We start from the raw sequence: 17551 nt of genomic DNA on the forward strand, positions 1-17551 counted from the left end.
TTCAGAGGAGGCAGGGACAGGATTTTCTCACCAGAGCATGAAGCTCTGGCCTAGCTCCCCCCTCTCCCCTCTGTTGGGCCAGATGGGCAGCTCTCAGACCCACCCCACCAACACTGCTTTACACTGAGAGAGGGCCCAGAATTTCTGGCCCTGGAGATTCTGAGGATGCGTATTTGTGGTCTCTCTCCAGGCATTTCCCAGGCCATTGGGAGACCGGGGAGCCTAGAGCATGATTGGCAGAATCCTCAGGGAGGAAAGTTGGAAAGACTCTCTGGACATGTTAAGCTTACAGATAAGGAAATTGAGACCCAGAGAGGTAACATCACTTATTTAAGGTCACACAGCAAGTTTAGGGTAGCCAGGACAGGGCCTCGTCTCCTGCAAGAGGCTGAAGCACTCTGTGGGTTGTTGTGAAGACCAAAATACATATTCGTACAGTGTCTGGCACTCAGTAAGTGTTCAGGAAATGTCAGCTAATGGTCTGGCAGTGGCCACAGTAGGTACTCAAATAAATGTTGAATGCATTATTGAATATGCATCCACAAACTAACAGTGAGATTTGTGAGCCTCACTTTCCCTGCGTGTAAATCTGGACTAGAAATCCTTGTCCTGTCACTTTTCTGTCCAGCCCCCAGTAGCAACAGATTAAATAAGGTGTGTAAACTTCCAGTACCAGGCAGTCACTAGGTCAATGTTTATTCAGCCCAGAGCAATTCCTCTCCAAGTCCTACTCTGTAAAATCTCTCCTCAGCAAACCACCTCCTCTACACTCCCAGGTGCTGTCCGGGAACTAGTGAAGGGGCAAGTTCCCCCACCTCTCAAACCTGCCCAGTGAGGCAAAGTGGGTGGGAAAACAGAGAATGTGTAGGGGTGAGGAGGTGAGACATCTACAAGGGAGGGCCAGCAAGAAGGCAAGTGGTGGGGAGGCTGGAGGTGCACGGACGTGGTGTGGAACTGAGGAATACAGATCGGTGGATCTGGATCTCGTATGCAGGTGAAAGGATCTGGGGGGCCGCGGGAGGGGTGAGGGCGCTGGGGTATCAGGAGGGAGTGCAGGAAGATGGGGGTTCCATAGGAAGGAGTTGGGATCATCTCACTGAGAGATCTGTGGGTCACCCTGGGGCAGGGGATCCGAGCTCCCAGCAGTCGCACCTCCCGGCGGCACCCCGCGGCTCGGAGTTGGGCTCGGAGTCTGGAGCACTAGTCCGCGGACGGCGGAGGAGGCGGGGAGGGGGATCCGCAGCCTGGGATTGGTCACCGCTCCGCCCGCCAGTGACGCGAGGCGGGCGGGCCCCTTTGTGACGTCACAATCAGCTGTTTGAACGTTCCAATTTGTGCTGCGAGCCCCGCAGCAGCGGGTGCACACACTCAAAGCCCCGCGGGCGAGCGCAGCAGCCGCGGGAGTCCCGCGCGTAGCCCCGCCGCCTCCCTGACCAGCCCCCGCGATGCCGTCCGGCCTGTGATCTGCCGCCGACCCCCGCCGTTTCGCCGAACAACTACCTCAGCGCCACCCGGCCCTCCGCACCGCCTGGGTACCCCGGTGAGTCCCGGCCGGCTTTGGCTAGGGGGCTCCCCGCGCCCCCAGCTCCTGGGTCTTTGTTTGTCTCTGTCGGTGGCCGCCGGGGCCACATTCCCGTCTCCCGATTGGCTGCCGCATGCCTGGTAGACCATGACGTCTCTCTATTTGCATTTGACATTGAAACGTCACTAAGGCCAGCCCCGCCCTCCCCACCCCCACAGCCCCCCTCCTTCGGGTCGCTTGTCCTGCCTTGACCCGGTGGGCGCTGGGTTGGGACGGGGCCCATGGGTAAGATACGATGAAAAGCAGTGGGGACCGGAGGGGCCTTGACAGTTTCTTGGGTTAATCCAGGGGTTGGGGTCAGGCCCCTGATCCCCTACTTTCTCCTTGCGACTTGAGAGGGGCTCGGATAGTGCTGCTGGGTCTAGGCTGGTGGTGGATGGAGCTGAAGGGAGTCCTGGAGTTCCGGCCCCATGTCTTGGGGCAGCGCCAGATGGTGGTGGAATCCCCTCCCTGCACCTCCGGGACAAACATAATAACATCCTCTTAATCTCTGACGTGTATGTGGGCTTTATCTGACTTCACTCCCAGCCCCCAAACTAGTTTGGGCTCTTAGATCCCCTTTCACAGAAGGGGAAACTGAGGCCCAGAGAAGGGAAGTGGATTATTCCTGGTCATGCAGCCAATTAGAGTCATGCCTACTGAGTGACTGACAGATGCATTAGCCATGGGCACATGCCTAGTAGGAACTCAATACAAGAAAAGTTACACATCCTCCTATCACTGAGAACACACTGTACCATCCAAATTTGATAGGGCTCCTAGGTCTCCTCACTTCTGGGTCTTTTTCCAGGGGTTCTTTGGAGATTGGGTCCCATTTTGTGGCTCTGACCCTCACTTTGTACCTTGGAGTCCCAGAGCCCAATAAAATTGCTGTCTCCCAGCTGTTTTGACCACCAGAGTTATAAGCTGTATCAGGGCATCTCCAGAGCTGATGTTGGAGTGGGGATGGGGGGGTGAGAGCTTGGCCCTTCATCACCTCCCCAACAGCCAGAGTTATCAGGTAGAAGGACATGACCTGGCCTAGTGCTGGTGAATGTAAGATTTGTGCTGCCCCTCTCTGCTCATGGAGAAGGACAGGAGAAAGGGCAGGAGAAGAGAGCTTCTGACTTTCTAAGTGGATGGGCCTACAGTTGGATGGGCTTTGCTCAAGGATGGGCTGGGGTAGAGGTGGCTTGGGGCTCAAGTGCTATTCTGGGCACAGCTGCTGCAGTTATTAAAGGGAATGGTTCTCCCTGGAGCAGGGCTGGGAATGTGAGAACCAGGAAGCTGGCAGGGCTGGGAAAGAAAACCCAGGAGGCTCCCCACTGGTCATGAGAGGGGCGGGCACTGGCTGCCTGCTGCTGCTGCTACTCTTGGCTCTGTCACTGACTTGCTGTGTGACCTCGGGCAGGCAGCTCTCTCCCCACCCCAGCCTTCTTATCTCAATCTGTCTGTAATTTGAGGAGGCTCAGAGCAGGCTCTGGTACACAGTGGGTGCTCTGGAAAATGCATGATAAACCTTGGTGTCAGGAACCCCACACCCTTTTATAGGTGGGCAGGGGGGTCAGAGGGGAGCAGTGACTTGATCAAGGCCTGACTCACATCTGACCTATCTCTTCTGCATAATGAATATTTTTGGGCACTATTCGCACCGAGGTTTTTCTATGTACACCCTGGACTGGATGCTCAGTGACCTGGGGCTAGGCCTGCCCTGAGAGACTTATGTCCTCTAATCCTCAGGTTGCGAAATGGACTGGATGAATATGATAGTCCCTGAAAGAGTTCTTAACTTCTTCACCTTCTCAATGGAAAGAGGGGGGCGGGGGGTTCTTCATCAAGGCCCCAATCTTCCCTTCCTTCAGGAAGGGCCAAACTTTCTGGATTTTGGGTAACTGAGTCACTAATGCCTTCCTGTGGCTACAAGTGGTTTGGGATATGTGGCTTGTGCTGGGCAGGTACTAGCTGGAATGGCTCAACCTTTCATAATCCCCATAGATCTCCCACCAGGGAAGCCAGCACCCAGGGAGCACTTCCTTCTGGAGCCTACTGTGGGTCTGCATATGTGGAAATACTCTCAGGATATGGAGTTTAGGGGATTCTGTGGCAAGTGTGAAAACATACCCAGGGACTAGGAGAGGTAGTCACAAGCACATAAATATCCCAGGTGGTTTAACAGTAAGAGTAGAATGCCTTCAGGGAATGGAAGTGTGGAAACATCCTTCAAGGAAGGTGACAAGTGGCCCAATAGCAAAATTATTGATCATCTTCAGGGGGCAGATGTGGAGGGTGAAGCTTTAGGGACATCCAGAGGGTACCCCAAGCCCAGGTCTAGTCCTGAGATAGGCTGAGGTGGGAAGAGGAGCAGATCTATAGCCACCTCCTTGGTGTCTGCATTCCTGAAGTAAGAGGTCTCCTTCCTCATCTTCACCCAGGGAAGGGCTGATTGAGGCCTTGAATCCTGGTCTAACCCTCAGTGCTAATCCGTAAGGGCTCTTGGGGTGTGATATCTCCCTCCTTCTACTGTCACCTCCCTCTGACCTGTTGTCTCCCTGGGGCCAGGCAATGTGATCTTCTTCCTAGCCAGGGATACTGCCCTTGAGCATGGGCTTGGGAATAAGGGGTAAGAAGGGGGAGGGCCTGTGGGAATAGGATCTTCCAAGCTCATTTTCACAGACAGAACTGAGGTCCATGCAATCACACGGTAGCAGTTCCGTGAGATTTTTGCGAGCCAGCACTTTTCAAGCCACACAAGTAGGTGCTGTTTGGGAAATCCTGATGAAAACCAAGGTCCATCTTCCCAGAAAAATACACATGAACCATGGCCTTTGGCCACCAAGTTAAAAATGCCTAATTCAGACAGACGCCCAGCAAAGGCAATGGAATATAGTGACTATGGTGCTGCCTCCGGCATCTGACTACATGGGTTCAAATCCTACCTCTTTGTCTTAGGATCTGTGAAACTTTGGGCAAGTTACTTTACGTCTCTGAGCCTCAGTTTCTTCACCTGTGAAAGCGGGATGATAATTATACTCACTTCCTAGAGTTGTTGTGAGGATTACATCAGGTAATAGAAGTAAAGTGCTTAGTAGAGTACCTGGCACATGAATGTTAGCAATATTATGATGATGATAAATAATCACAACATTGGGCGATTTCTTCCTTGCTTGGAAAACTCCTATTTACCCTTCAAGATCCAGCTTGGATGTCCAATCCTCTGGAAACCTTTCTTGACAGAGTCTGGTCACAGATACCACTCTTTCCATGTCCCTAAAGCATGCAATAATATTAATAATAACAAGGTGATGAATGTATTGAATGCTTACCCTGCCCACATGCTGTCCTAAGCTCTTTGTGTTTGGCTCCTTTAATTCTTATTAGAGCCTAGAGGAGAATACTATTATTAGCTCATTTAATTCTTATAAAGGTCAAGAGGAGGGTACTGTTTTCATTGCCATTTGACAGATGAGTAAACTAAAGCACAGATCAGTTAAATTACTTCCTAAGGTCACACAGGAAATAGAAAAACCTGAAAGCAGGCTGACCTACCAGAAAGCCCACACACTGCAAGCCTTCCCCACACCTCCCTGCTGTCCTCTGATCTGGTCTGGGTGCTGGGGGTGGTATCCCCAGCCAGGAGCAGGGGTTGACTTCAGTCAGTGGTGACTCTGACTCCTCTCTACGCCTCCCAGGTTTTTGCACTGCTTTAGAGCGCCCCCCCGAGGCCGCTGCACTCTCCCAACATGTTCCAGCGCCTCACCAGCCTGTTCTTCAGCAACCCCCCGCCCCCTGAAGACCTCGACTGCCCCCGAGCCTTCGTCTCGGAGGAGGATGAAGTGGACGGCTGGCTTATCATTGACCTGCCGGGTGAGGCCTAGGTCGGGGGCCAGGACTCTAACTCCTGGGCCTGGGAAGGTCAGGTGGCCCAGCAGCGGCGGGAAGGGAGCTGCTAGGGGATCGGGGAGTTCCCGCAGGTTTACTGGGCAAACTGGGGCTGAGGTAGTGACCTGGGAGGTGGGGTACAGGGTCCCGTCCCATGCGAGCCGGGCCGTCTTCTGGCGGCGCAGTGTTGGGGCCCTAGCGAGACTCCTGGCCCCTGGGTGCCCCGTGGGCGCGACGGGCAGGGCTGCGGGTCTGACTAACGATGCCCTTTCTCTCCCCACCCCCCTGTGTCCGGTGTGTGTGTGTGTGTGTGCGCGCGCGCGCGCCCCCTCCCCGCTGCGCCTCCTCCCCCGCATGGCTCCCCTGCCCCCGCCCCGTAGACAGCTACGCGGCTCCACCCAGTCCCGGGGCCGCTCCTGCCCCTGCGGGCCGCCCTCCGCCCGCGCCCTCCTTGATGGACGAGAGCTGGTTTGTTACCCCTCCCGCCTGTTTCACTGCAGAAGGGCCCGGCCTCGGGCCCGCCCGCCTCCAGAGCAGCCCCCTGGAGGACCTCCTCATCGAGCACCCCAGCATGTCCGTTTATGTCACCGGCAGCACCATCGTGCTGGAGCCCGGACCCCCTTCCCCGCACCCCGACGCGGACCTGCCCGACGGCGACCTCAGCGAAGGGTGAGCGGGCCGGGCCGGAGGGCGGAGTCCGGGAGAGGCGGGATCGGCCTGGAGGTTGGGGAGCTGCCCAGGTGCAGGGGCGGGGCCTTTAGAGGAGAGTCTTTGGGGCAAAGGGTCGGGCCTACGGGCCGGGGCCGGGCTAGGGCGGCTCTGGGGGCCAAGGGGCGGGGCTTTAGGCGGGGAGGCGTGGCTAAAAGTCCGGGGACGGGTCATGGAGTTGGAGGGGCAAGGCCAGAACGTCACGAGGGTGCGGCTTCTAGAGGCTTTTACGAAAGGCAAGGGCCGAATTGGAGTTTGGAGTCGAATCCTCCCTGGGGTCCGGTTTTTACCTGTCACGGGGCGAGAACCGTGGCGGTGTCCCCAGGTGAGCCTGGAGGAAGGGCTGGGACCTGGGCGCCCCCTTCTGAACGGAGACAGCACTGCGCCAGGGCGAGGGTGCGGGGACCCTTCGCTCCGCTCGGTCCGGCCCTGACCTGGCCCTGCTCTGTTCCCGCAGGGAGCTGGCGCCTGTCCGCCGGGAGCTCCGCGCCCCGCACCACGCGGCCGCCCCTCTGCCGGCGCGGGCTGCGCTGCTGGAGAGGGCGGGCCAGGTGCGGCGGCTGCAGCGGGCCCGGCAGCGGGCGGAGCGCCACGCACTGAGCGCCAAGGTGATGCAACGGCAGAACCGCGCCCGCGAGAGCCATCCGCGTCGGCCCAAGCACCAGGGCAACTTTATCTACCAGCCGTGCCAGCGCCAGTTCAACTACTGAGCGTCCGCCGGCCCAACCACAAACCCTTTGCCGACCCCCGACCGCTATCGGGTCCCTCCGCGGCAGCCAGTGTGTTGCTCCAGAGGCGCCCGCAGCCCACCTCGGGCTGATTACACAACCTCCCTCAAGTGTGTGAGGTGGGGTGATAGCCCCCTTTAAAGTCCCCTTGATTTTCCCATCTCTGATTCTCTAATCCACCTCTGGACCTCCTCTGCCCTTTACCCTTTCTTCTGGCCCCCTGCCCAACATCTAATCCTTCATCTCCCATACTGACTCCATCCTTCCTTTTCTGGTCCCCATCCTTGCCTCTGCCCTGACATTCCCCTTTATCTTTGCCCTCCATTCCTCTACCTCTGGCCCACCCCTATTTCTCAGAATCTCCTTTTCCAGCCCCAGATCTAGCTGTTTCCTTACCTTCAATTCCCACTTTACAAGCCTCGCCCTATCTCATGTTTGGCACTACACTCGCTCCTGCTTCCTTATTTTCCATTCCCAATAATGCCCTCCCAAAGGGTGGGGTGGAGGAGGGAGGTTGAGACTAAAGGTTTCTATGTTTAGTCTCACCCTTCCCTCTCACCCTGGGGGCTGGGCTCCTTGTAGTGGCTTAGGCCTGGAAAGGTAAAGTATGTAGAAGAGGACTGTGAGATGTGAATTAAAGGGAGAAGGTGGAGGGAACTGAAGGGAAGAGGCAGCCTACTGAAGTGTAGACAGGACAGGTTGAGAAGCTGCAAGAAGCAGGGCACCATGGGAGCTGGTACTGTGTTTGCTCACAGATTGGCCTAACCCTGCTCTCAGGCTGGAGCCTGGAGTCTGCCCCCACTTCCCTTTCCTATAATCTCACCTCCCAAATCTCTTCCTGAAATCCACCCCTCTGCAGGCCCAAGTCTGAAAGGCCTTAGTTAAACCTACCCTCAACATGTCACCCCAGGAGTAGAGGCTGGGCAAAGCCCTGCCATCCTGGCCATCTGTTCACATGTCCAAGGTGCTAGAACTAGCTTAGGAGAGATGCAGGCCAGAGGGCTTCTAGGCGGGGAAACTGTGCACCCCAGTGTAAGAATGCAGAAGAATGATGCTGAGAAGGACAAGCTGTGGGGTGAAGCCATCCCAAGACTGACAGCTCAGCTTTCATCTTGCCTCTGGCTTTGTATTTCACACCCTGCCCAGGATGGCTAATAAACACTCCAGGGTAGGAGGCCAGGAGCTTCACTGTCCTAATCCCCAAAGTCCCGCTCCAGGTTCTGGGCCATAAGGGCCACGCTCCCTTTTCTTCCTGAGTGCTCTCTTCCTTTCTAGGCTGCTGGGGAGAAATGGGTGCCCTATGGTTCCCCTCCCCTTCTCTTCCTGTAAATACCTGGAGGAGGGAACCTGAATCCCTGGGTGAAACAGAGGGAACAGGGGTGACCAACTTCCCCTTCTCATGGTGGGACTGAATTTTGGGCTCAGACACCAGCAATAGCCTCTTGGGATGCCCCAAGTTGCTTCCCTTTTTTTCTTTCTGTCCTTTACTAGTGTGTGCTCTTTCTTCCTTGAAACTTAAGATTTCCTGTTAGAAACTAACATAGGTCTTCCCCCCTCACTATAATTTCAGGTTTCTAGGTCTCACAGTTAAGTGGAGGCTTGGAGATAACTCTGCATTCCCACGAGGGCAAAGGCAGCTGCCCTTCCTGACCCTGTAGCCCCAAGCCTCATGTGGGATGTATGGGTAAGGGAGAGGGTAGCTCCGTGGATACTGGGATGGTGACAGAGGAAGCCCTATTGGGGTCTCCTGTCCAAGGGAGTAAGCCAAACCTACACTAAGAACAGATCAAAGTCCCCACGCCAGTCCACTAGGGCCCCAGTAGTTGGCAACCTTGTTCCTGGCCCCAAGCTTCTCCTTCAGTTATGACCTAGTCACATTTTTCTTCCAGCTACCCCTTGGTCACTTCACAGCCAGCGTAGGGTCTTCAGCACTTCCAAGAGCTGAAATTCCCTCCAACTCCTCTTGTCTACTCCTTTGCTGGGGCCTAGGCTCAGTCCAGGGTAGTTCCCATGATCCTTCTTGTGGGGGAAGAGTGAATAATAGGGCATTAGGTTCAAATTTCAAAAGGCCCCTCCCTCACCCATATTTCTGGAGCTCCTGTAGTTCTAGAACCTTCCAATCTCATCACCTGGCTGATTGCAAGGCTCATAGGTTTTTGTACTTTCCTATAGATTCTGTAGTATTTGAGTGTGGCAATATTTTAATTGTGTATAGATTTCTAAGAACCAACATTACTCAGTCTCCTGCTAGTCTAACTCCTGAAGCATCATACTGTATTGACTGTGTATGTGCCTTTCACCTTGAGCATGCTTCAGGATTTTTTTTAAACCACAGAACTTGAATATATGAGGGAACCGGAATTCACAAAGTCCTATGCAACCTTAGACAGGTGAGGGGTTAGAGAGTCTGTCTTGACTGATATTTTCAGAGAACCCTGGAGAAGTTTGTTCCAGTTTATATTAATTCATGTCAATACTACCAGCACTTTGCCAAAACTGAGTTTGTCAGAGGGACCCGTTTCTAGAGTGAGTCCCAATTACATCAGAGGGTGACTTACAGTGATTCCCCATATGTCTGAGTGCTCTCTTCAAGCTGGGTGTCACTTTCCAGCCTTTGCCAGTCTGGCCCCAGCAGGGTATCACTTGTGTATGAATGCAATTTGCTGCTGTTTTGAAGTATGCCTGCTCCCAACTCCTGCCGATATCCTGATCAATTTGCTCTGACCCCTAATATCTTAGGTGCAATAAGGACCCCACCAGAGCTCTTGGAGGCCTCCTCAGATCCATGTGGCTTTATATGGGGACCGAATGCAGACACACTATACCCCCTATATTTCCCCACTTGTCCTGCCACCTAGTTCCAAATGGAACCAAGTAGAGTGCATCCCTCTTGGGTGTTTTGTGTTGAGACTGGCTGAAACGAGGAGACTCTGGTTGACCATGTTGTGACATTTCAACAGACTCAAGGACACAACCACCTCAACACGGTCCTGTGGCATGCCTGTGTATGTGTGTAACAGAATTTTGATTGTTAGATTGTAATGTTATTCCTCTATGGGAGAGAAAAATATAAAGAAAAACAAAATAAAAATCTATTTAAAGCACATTATACTTTCTGTCTGAATAGAGGTAAAGTCTGAGAAGCACTTTGTAATCTCAAGCACAGTACTGGCAGAGGGTATTATTATTAGGCTGGCTTTGGTTCTCGTGTGTGTCATAAGAGAAGGAAGAGGGTAGATAAGCTTGCTGGGAACAGAGTCAGACAGCATGGGGTCTGACTAATAAATAACTACTTTTAGAGGATCCTTATAATGTAAGACATATATAATAAGACAGCTGAAATAGAGATGAGACTAAGAGCATGACAGAGAATCACCAACTCATCCTTTTGATCTCAGGCATTGAGTTATGGCAATGGCAAGGAGCTACTGCAGGGGAAAGAATGGAGTATATGTCTAGCTGGTAGGAGACACAGCAGAAGGCTGAGACCCAGACCAAGACAAGGACAGGGCCCCAAGTATCTGAGTCCCCTGAAGGTAGGTAGGGAGTAGGATGGGAACAGAAGCAGTGTTTAGGTAAGAATTAAGCCAGGAAAGGGAAAACCTGGGGATGTTGATGAAAAGTCACCCCTAAGCCTGATGCAGATGAGTTACAGGACAGCCAAAGAGTGAAATGTAATGGGCATCTTTGAAGAACATAACACAAAACGACTGCTTTTATTTGGGGATTGCGCATCTAACCACAGAACTGGAATGAAGGTGGAAAGCTGACCTAAACTGGGCTAGATTCTTGATGCTGTTAAAAAGATTCTTGCTGGTCAGGCTGGGTTTATCTTGAATGGAGGAGGTATATACAGTTGTTTTGGAGCAATCCATCATGTGCCCAGAGAAGCAGTTGTATGAAGTGGAGAAAAAGTGCTATCTGGGTTGCTGATGACTTCCTGTCTCTAGAAAATCCTGGGTGGCCTTTGATTCTCTCTAAATTGATTGTTATTTGCAATAAAAAGAGATCTGACCAACATATAAAGTGCGAGGTACAGTGTTGTAAAGGGCTAGTTTCTTCAAAGCCAAGAATGAGTTCAGTGAGCAAGACTGCATTTCCCTCAACTTGTCAGATGCAGCTCAGGTGCAATCAGGACAAGATGGGATTCTAATTCACAAAGAAGGCTGTTCCTATTCACTTATGATTAAAAGAAAAGCACTTGCTCAATAATCCCCTATCAATAACATACATTTATGTTCTAAGACAATTACATTTATTTAACACATTCAGTATTTCACATTGTACAAATCCTTAGATTCTCTTTATTCACTGGTCCATTTCTACAACAAATACATCCAAAACACTATTTAATAAAATTATTTACAACATTTCCAAATGAGAAGATTCCTTTTGTCCCCACTACTGCTACTCACACAATACTTCCACAGCACAATACATCATGAGACCTAAAAATGCTCACCCTGTACTCTAGGCTGCTTAGGAAATGTGAAAACTAATAACATAATCACATTAGCTCCTCTCAATACATGGCAACATTTTAGAAACCTTGAACTTCATCAACACCAAAAGGGTTCAACAACTCTGCTTTTCTCGTTGCACTTTATGAAACAGGTTGCAGGGACTAGGAAAAGGGCCACATTATTAAAATGACTAGCTGTACAGAAAGTGATTTTAAAAAGTCACAGCTCAAAACTGCTTTTTGTAAAATTCATACACATTTACAAGTATCAAGTCGCTGTCCAGCTTGTTTACTTGGATTTTCTTCGCTTGGATTGCACCGCACTGGTTATGTCTGTGGGGGAAAGGAAGGACATGTTCAGCTGAGGCAACTTTTTATGCTGTGCCTTTTAGGTAGTCCACAAGAACACAGATTAACCTAAGTGGAGCCCTATTGGCTCTGAATCAGTCTAAGGGCCTCAGAGGGGGCACTCAGTGTGAAGAGGGTCTCCAGCTTCTGTGGGAGGAGGGTACGCCCTGTGTACTGGAACCTAGCAACTGGGAAAATGTGATACAGGTGGTGGGAGATGAGGCATATGTACCTGGTTGGAAAAAGTGGCAGGATGGGGACAGCTTCCTTAGCTAGGCAATTAACCCCACAATCTCTATCACCAAATCCCATCACCCAAAGAAATGATGGATAGACTGACAGTGCTTTTGATGAGAAATCAATGAATGATGTGACACGCAAGTGAGTAAATCGTGCCTGAGTGCCAAACAAGCCTCTGGATCCCTTTTGGAGCCAAGCCATTGTTTTGCAGTAATGAATTCATTTTGCCATGCTAGAGCCAAAGTTTCTAAGTAACATGGCCATGACCCTTGGTCAACAAGTGTCTACTGTGGTCTAGCCAGGTATATCATCATGGCTGTGGATACATACAGGCATAGAAGCAATTCAGAGCAAGCCACAGCCTACTCTGTGAGTCCAGGTGAGCCTGAGGACTTCAAGGAAGAGGTGCACAAACTGAGTGATTTACACACAGGGTAATAGTGACTTAATTCCTTTTGTATTATCGTAGTGTCTTACATCAATCAATTCAATTTTATCTCATATTTAAATTATGTTTCTAAAAAGCTTTTCCACACAAGTTTCTTACAGCAGAGTACAATGAATAGTTTGAAATTCTCCAAATGTAAACATTTAAAATCTCATATTGATCTTAAAAATTCACCCTCATTCTTCATGCTGCTACGTAGATATTTTGGTTTTAATATGAAAGTAGTATTTTAAAGTTATTTCATATCAAGGAGAAAAAAATCTTTTCTAACATATTAATGTGTGAAATGAATCAGATTTATCTATTTCGGAAAACTAGGCTGAATTTTTGGATGCTGCATTTTAGATTTAGTGTTCTAAGCAATTTTTCTTCTCTCTTTTGTATCATAATATTTTACGAACTCAGATTCAAAAGGTAGGTGTAAAAAGAAATATTAATTGCTAAGAAGTGAGGCTTTGATGACTTTCCAAGAGGTGACCTATGCAATGTTTTTGGAAATTTCAATATGTCACATATTGAAATTGAATTTTTTTTTTTTTTTTTTTTTTTTGCTGAGAGGTCATGTTGCTTGTGCTATCGGGTAGAATCAGTCTCTCTGGTTTCTCCTTAGTCTTCTGCTAATCAGAGGACAGTTAATCTGACAGAATGCTGATAATAGTGTTCATTTTAATTGCATGCAATTTAGAGTCTCATACAACCAAAATTCCCCTTAATTCTTTTACTTTCAACATTTAAGCTTCATTGTCACAGTAGCAAACTGGTCATTTGCAGTAAAAATATACAGAGTTTTGTCTTGACTGAATATTCATCCTTAGAAAAATATTAATTAGGTCAACTTTGGAAGCTTTTCCTTTGTTGTGATATGAAGGATCAAGTGGTGTGTCTGAGAAACACATATGTGGCTGGGAAAAGAGGTGAACAGTGTGTAGGGAGGGGGGCCTGGGTAAGCAACCTCAGGCTTTCCCTCCCCATCTCCTTCCATCTGTTACTGCTCCAAAGAACCCAAAGATCTGGCAGGCTGCCTCTGCTCCTGAGGATGAATCAATGAGTGGGACCCTGAGTAAACAACTGATTTGTGCTAGAAGCAACAAAAAAAAAAAAGCAATCTTTTAGATACCAGGTGGAGGATGGTATGAGGAAAAAAACATATCGACCTGATTCTGAAGTCTCTTATCACCTTCCCTGGATAAATCTAGCCAATCTGGGTCACAGAACAAATTCATTTTTAATGTGTTTATAAATCTGTCTGAAAAGATGAGTTTTTTGTTTTGTGATTCAATTTTATACTCTCAACAAAATGTTATCATTTTTACTACTCCCCTGAGTACAATAAGAGGATCTAGAGGCAAACCCTTTAAGGTAAGGAATTCTAGGTGACTAATAGTACCTTCAGGGTGTGCATCAGGCCTATTCCTAAAGGTTGCCTAGTTTATCTGACTGAGCATAATCCCAATTCCAAGATCCCCCCCCCCCCTTCAATATTATACTGGCAAAAAAAAAACACCCCAAAACCATCACATATATTGTAAAAAAAAATTGCTTTTTAAACCACCAAGGATTTTACAAATTAATGTAAAGAAAGATATACAAATGGTTCAAAAACTAATAGTGGAGTTACAGCATTCATATATTCATATTTTAGAACTAACTATATGATAAAAAACTGGGTTAATAACAGTCTTTTAGGAAGTTATCCATTTAAATTGGTAATTTGATATGAGCATTTTTTTCAACCTGGTTGTCTCATTTTGACATTAAGCAAACTTGGCCAAATCTACAGTACAAGACTCTATTAAATCTTCTAGCAGGTGGGCTTTGCTTTACTTTCAAGGAATTTTAGAAACTGAACTTGACTTTGCTTACTTCATTGGGCTTTTTACTGTACTACTTCTAGCCAAGATTTCTATTTAATTGCAAAAAAATTCTGAACATTTCCTTTCAAAATTTGCATGTCTGGTTTCTAAATGATGCTACAAGAATGCAGTTTCAGACAGTTATTGTTCAGGGTTTTTCTCCCATAAGATATATCTAATTATGTCTGTTCATTTGCATTTCCACAATAACAACACTTCTGTTTTAAGAATATCTGTACACTTTTTGTTATTATTTATTATTTTTATATATTTTTTTTATTTCAGAGAGGAAAGGAAAGAGAGAGAGACATAGAAACAATCAATGATGAGGAAGAATCATTGATCAGCTGCCTCCTGAACGCCCAACACCAGGGGATTGAGCCCACAACCCAGGCATGTGTCCTGACCGGAATCGAACCATGACCTTCTGGTTCATAGATTGACGCTCAACCACTGAGCCACACCGGGCAGGCCACTCTGTTTTTAGATTGTTGCTTCTCAAGTCACTGGCTGTGGGTACGGTAGGGTTTTCACCCCACTTTGCTGTCAGAGGTATCTCAGGGCCCCACAGGGACACCCACAGCTGCTGATGACTACTAGTTGCTATGAACGTCCCTAATATTAGCCTGTTTTCCTTGGTTTCTAACTTATGCATTGAATTTCATGTTTTTAACTACTGATCCTTTTCCCTGGTTGAAAATATAACACAAAATTATACACAGAAGAGTAAATAAAGAATGATAAGGGAAAAAGAATCATTTCTGTGTTAATGAGGAACTCATCATGCCAGGAGTAAAACTACTCATTTGCATATTTATAAAAAACACTTCTGATCAAGTACAATTTTAAAAAGTTCACTGATTTGAGGGAGCCAATTTCTGTGTTTGTAATTAAAAGTGTGTGTGTGGGAAATCCAACCAACCAAAAACAAAACAACAGATTAGAGCATGACCTATCAACCATGTGGGCCTCCCTGAACTTGCCCAGAAATCATCTATCCCACCTGTTCCAAGCTGGCAGTCTAGTAGGCCTCAACCAACATGATATAAGCAAACTCTGTTCTCACAGCAGAAACATGATTAATGTTACCATTTCCTCAATAATACAAAAGTACCAATACTTCTCATTATAAACTGCTCATAATATTTCTTAACTTTCAAGATTCTTGTGAAAAACACACACTATTTCTGATTTTGTTTCTGCATATATGACCAAAATCTTTTAAGTACAAAAAGGCAAAATGCTTTTTCTCTTCAAAACTTTAAGAAGTGATGCTGCAGGAAGATATTCCAGGTCCCCAGTACTACACATTTCCAAGTTTGAGAACCATAACTTTTAGAAACCAGCTTGATACTTTATGATCACTCCATGGATATGCATTCAAATACAATCATAGGAAAGTTATTTTATGGCTTTGGTTCTTATTTGGATACAACATAGCTGGCCAAATAATATATATATTTATGCTTTAATTTGGATCCAAGAGCTCTAACACTTAAAAATCCAAAGAGCTACAGCACTCATTTCTGATTTAAAAGGTAACTTACCCTAGGACAGTTAAGAACTGATAACCTGAGTGCTGATGTGGAGATCTAGGCACAATTGTGATTCTTGGGGTCTGGCCAGAGCTCTGCTATCCTCTAGGGAGACACTCAGCACCCCTCTGAAGATCACAAAGTCATTTTGGCCTCTCCTAAGCTATTTGCTAAACTTCAAAACATGTATGGGGCAGGTATTCTAACATGACTATCATCACTTTGGAATAATGTCCAGGTTAAGTATACAAGCCTATTCCCCACCCCTTTTCTAAAACTGGTTCCAGCTTTCCATCTCTTCTTGGGATTACACTCAACCAACTGAGTTACACCAGCCAGGGCCATGTTGACACTTTTAGACTTTAATCCTAATGGTAATGAACGGTAATGGTAAATCATTGAAGGGGTTTAAGCTAGGATAGCAATAAAGATGGAAAAAGTGGATGAATTTGGGCCACCTAACATAAAATCAGCAGCTTTCTGTGATGGATGTGAGTGAGGGCGAGAGGTGCCAAGGAGGACTTGCCTAATAATAGATGGTGGTCCCATTCACTGAGGTGGGGAACAACGGCAGAGTACCACCTGACACTGGGGTGAAAATCACAAGTCTGTTTTCAGACATGTTGAATGTGAGGTCCTGTTAAGGATATACATGCAGTTATCTAAAATCTCTAGAGGTCTGTACTAGAAATCAATACATGAGTATATGAAAGGTTCTAACTGAAGGGAAGCATGAATAAGTTAGGGAGAAAATACAAGTTGAAGAAAAAAGACAACTTAGGATTGAAGTTTGAGGAAGGCCAACACATAATGTCTGGGTACAGAGACTAAGAAGAAGCAGTCAGCATAGTCAGAAAACTAATGAGAGTTCTGGGTCATAAAAGCCAAGGGCAGAGTTAATTAAAAAAGGAGATAATAGTTAACAGAGAAAACTGGTAGTGTAATGGTCTTGAGAAGATCTGAGAAGGTGGGATCAAAGGCACAAGTGGAGGCATTGGCCTTCAACTTGAGGAGGGACAACTACTCTATTATAGTAGGAGCAAAGGAGGACATTGGTAGATTTATGTCTTGGTAGTGAGAGTAGAGGGATTCTATTTTCTCTGGGAAGAGGTGAGAGTCTCTGCTGAGAAGGGAGGAGAAAGTAAGGGTTGTAGGTTTAAAAACAGTAGGGAGGGGGAAAAGAGAGTTGATTACAGAAACATAGAAAGATGGCTGGGCCATGTTATTGAGGGCATATCTGAAGTGGTTGGTGATAATCAATCAATCTGCCTGTTATGTTCTTTTCTAACAGTGCTTGCTGTTCTTGTGTACGTATACAAAAAACACATAGTTAAATGAACTAACAAATAAAGGACCAAAGAGAAGACAAAGTAACTTGACAAGTTTGAGGAATAGATGCAAAGATGAAGGACAAAGTCCTCTGCTGCTGTGATAAGAATCCCATTCTTCTATTTGACCTACAAATAGTACCCACACCCCACTGCTAACCTTTAGTAGAGCTGGAGGCTGAAGCAGGCCGAGAGGATCGCTTCCGATGTCCGTTTTCCACACTTTCAGAAGCCACAGTTGGTTCTTCAGTTCGGGAATTTCTCCGACTTGGGGTTTTGGACTTTTCAATTATCTCTTTGGGATCACTGCTGACAGACGGAAGCACAAAGTTTCCAAGGAGGTGAGGGAATCAAGTCACACAAAAACGGGCTCTTCAGATAAGAGTTTCATTCATAAGGCAGGAGAACTATATAGTCATTCTGGAGAGAACCCTGAGACAATGAGCACAATTCCTTCTATA

At 47.7% G+C, this 17551-nt stretch overlaps 2 protein-coding genes and 1 long non-coding RNA gene across 11 annotated transcripts in view; 1 reads left to right on the forward strand and 2 right to left on the reverse strand.

Annotated features, from left to right (window-relative positions):
* Positions 1-6575, reverse strand: part of LOC106697293 — a 20247-nt gene extending 13672 nt beyond the window's left edge. Inside the window, exons 1-2 of the long non-coding RNA XR_002829469.1 lie at positions 6439-6575; positions 4596-4828 (exon numbers count right to left, since the gene is read on the reverse strand). This is a non-coding gene — a long non-coding RNA (uncharacterized LOC106697293). The remainder of the gene's footprint in view (positions 1-4595; positions 4829-6438) is intronic.
* TP53INP2 (tumor protein p53 inducible nuclear protein 2) lies at positions 1315-9982 on the forward strand. Of its 2 annotated transcripts, none has more exons than XM_006089431.3 (4): positions 1315-1540; positions 5251-5425; positions 5941-6109; positions 6606-9982. In XM_006089431.3, exons 2-4 carry the CDS (start codon positions 5302-5304, stop codon positions 6856-6858), a joined length of 546 nt encoding a protein of 181 aa, XP_006089493.1. In that variant the 5' UTR covers positions 1315-1540; positions 5251-5301; the 3' UTR covers positions 6859-9982. The 2 variants fall into 2 exon arrangements, with proteins under 2 accessions (XP_006089493.1, XP_006089492.1); XM_006089430.3 differs by having other exon boundaries at positions 1316-1540; positions 5821-6109.
* A 1106-nt stretch (positions 9983-11088) lies between these two features.
* NCOA6 (nuclear receptor coactivator 6) overlaps positions 11089-17551 on the reverse strand; it is a 72140-nt gene continuing 65677 nt past the window's right edge. For 6 of the 8 annotated variants that reach the window (XR_002829468.1, XM_023754403.1, XM_023754407.1 and 3 more), the window contains 2 exons: positions 17251-17399; positions 11089-11671 (listed from right to left, as the gene is read on the reverse strand). Coding sequence is in view for 7 of the 8 variants with exons in the window: in XM_023754403.1 (XP_023610171.1) it covers positions 11628-11671; positions 17251-17399 (193 nt within the window). In the remaining variant the exon portion in view is untranslated. The remainder of the gene's footprint in view (positions 11672-17250; positions 17400-17551) is intronic. The other 2 variants (XM_023754409.1, XM_023754404.1) reach the window with 1 other exon arrangement.

Source organism: Myotis lucifugus, unplaced genomic scaffold (genome assembly GCF_000147115.1).
Source record: "Myotis lucifugus unplaced genomic scaffold, Myoluc2.0 scaffold_60, whole genome shotgun sequence".
Classification (NCBI taxonomy): Eukaryota; Metazoa; Chordata; class Mammalia; order Chiroptera; family Vespertilionidae; genus Myotis; species Myotis lucifugus.

Excerpts from the sequence above, each read along its gene's own strand:
- TP53INP2 (XM_006089430.3), top strand. The coding sequence starts at position 5,302 with ATGTTCCAGCGCCTCACCAGCCTGTTCTTCAGCAACCCCCCGCCCCCT. Across the intron at positions 5,426-5,820 it reads GCTTATCATTGACCTGCCGG|ACAGCTACGCGGCTCCACCC; the intron begins GTGAGGCCTAGG and ends CCCGCCCCGTAG. Across the intron at positions 6,110-6,605 it reads GACGGCGACCTCAGCGAAGG|GGAGCTGGCGCCTGTCCGCC; the intron begins GTGAGCGGGCCG and ends CTGTTCCCGCAG.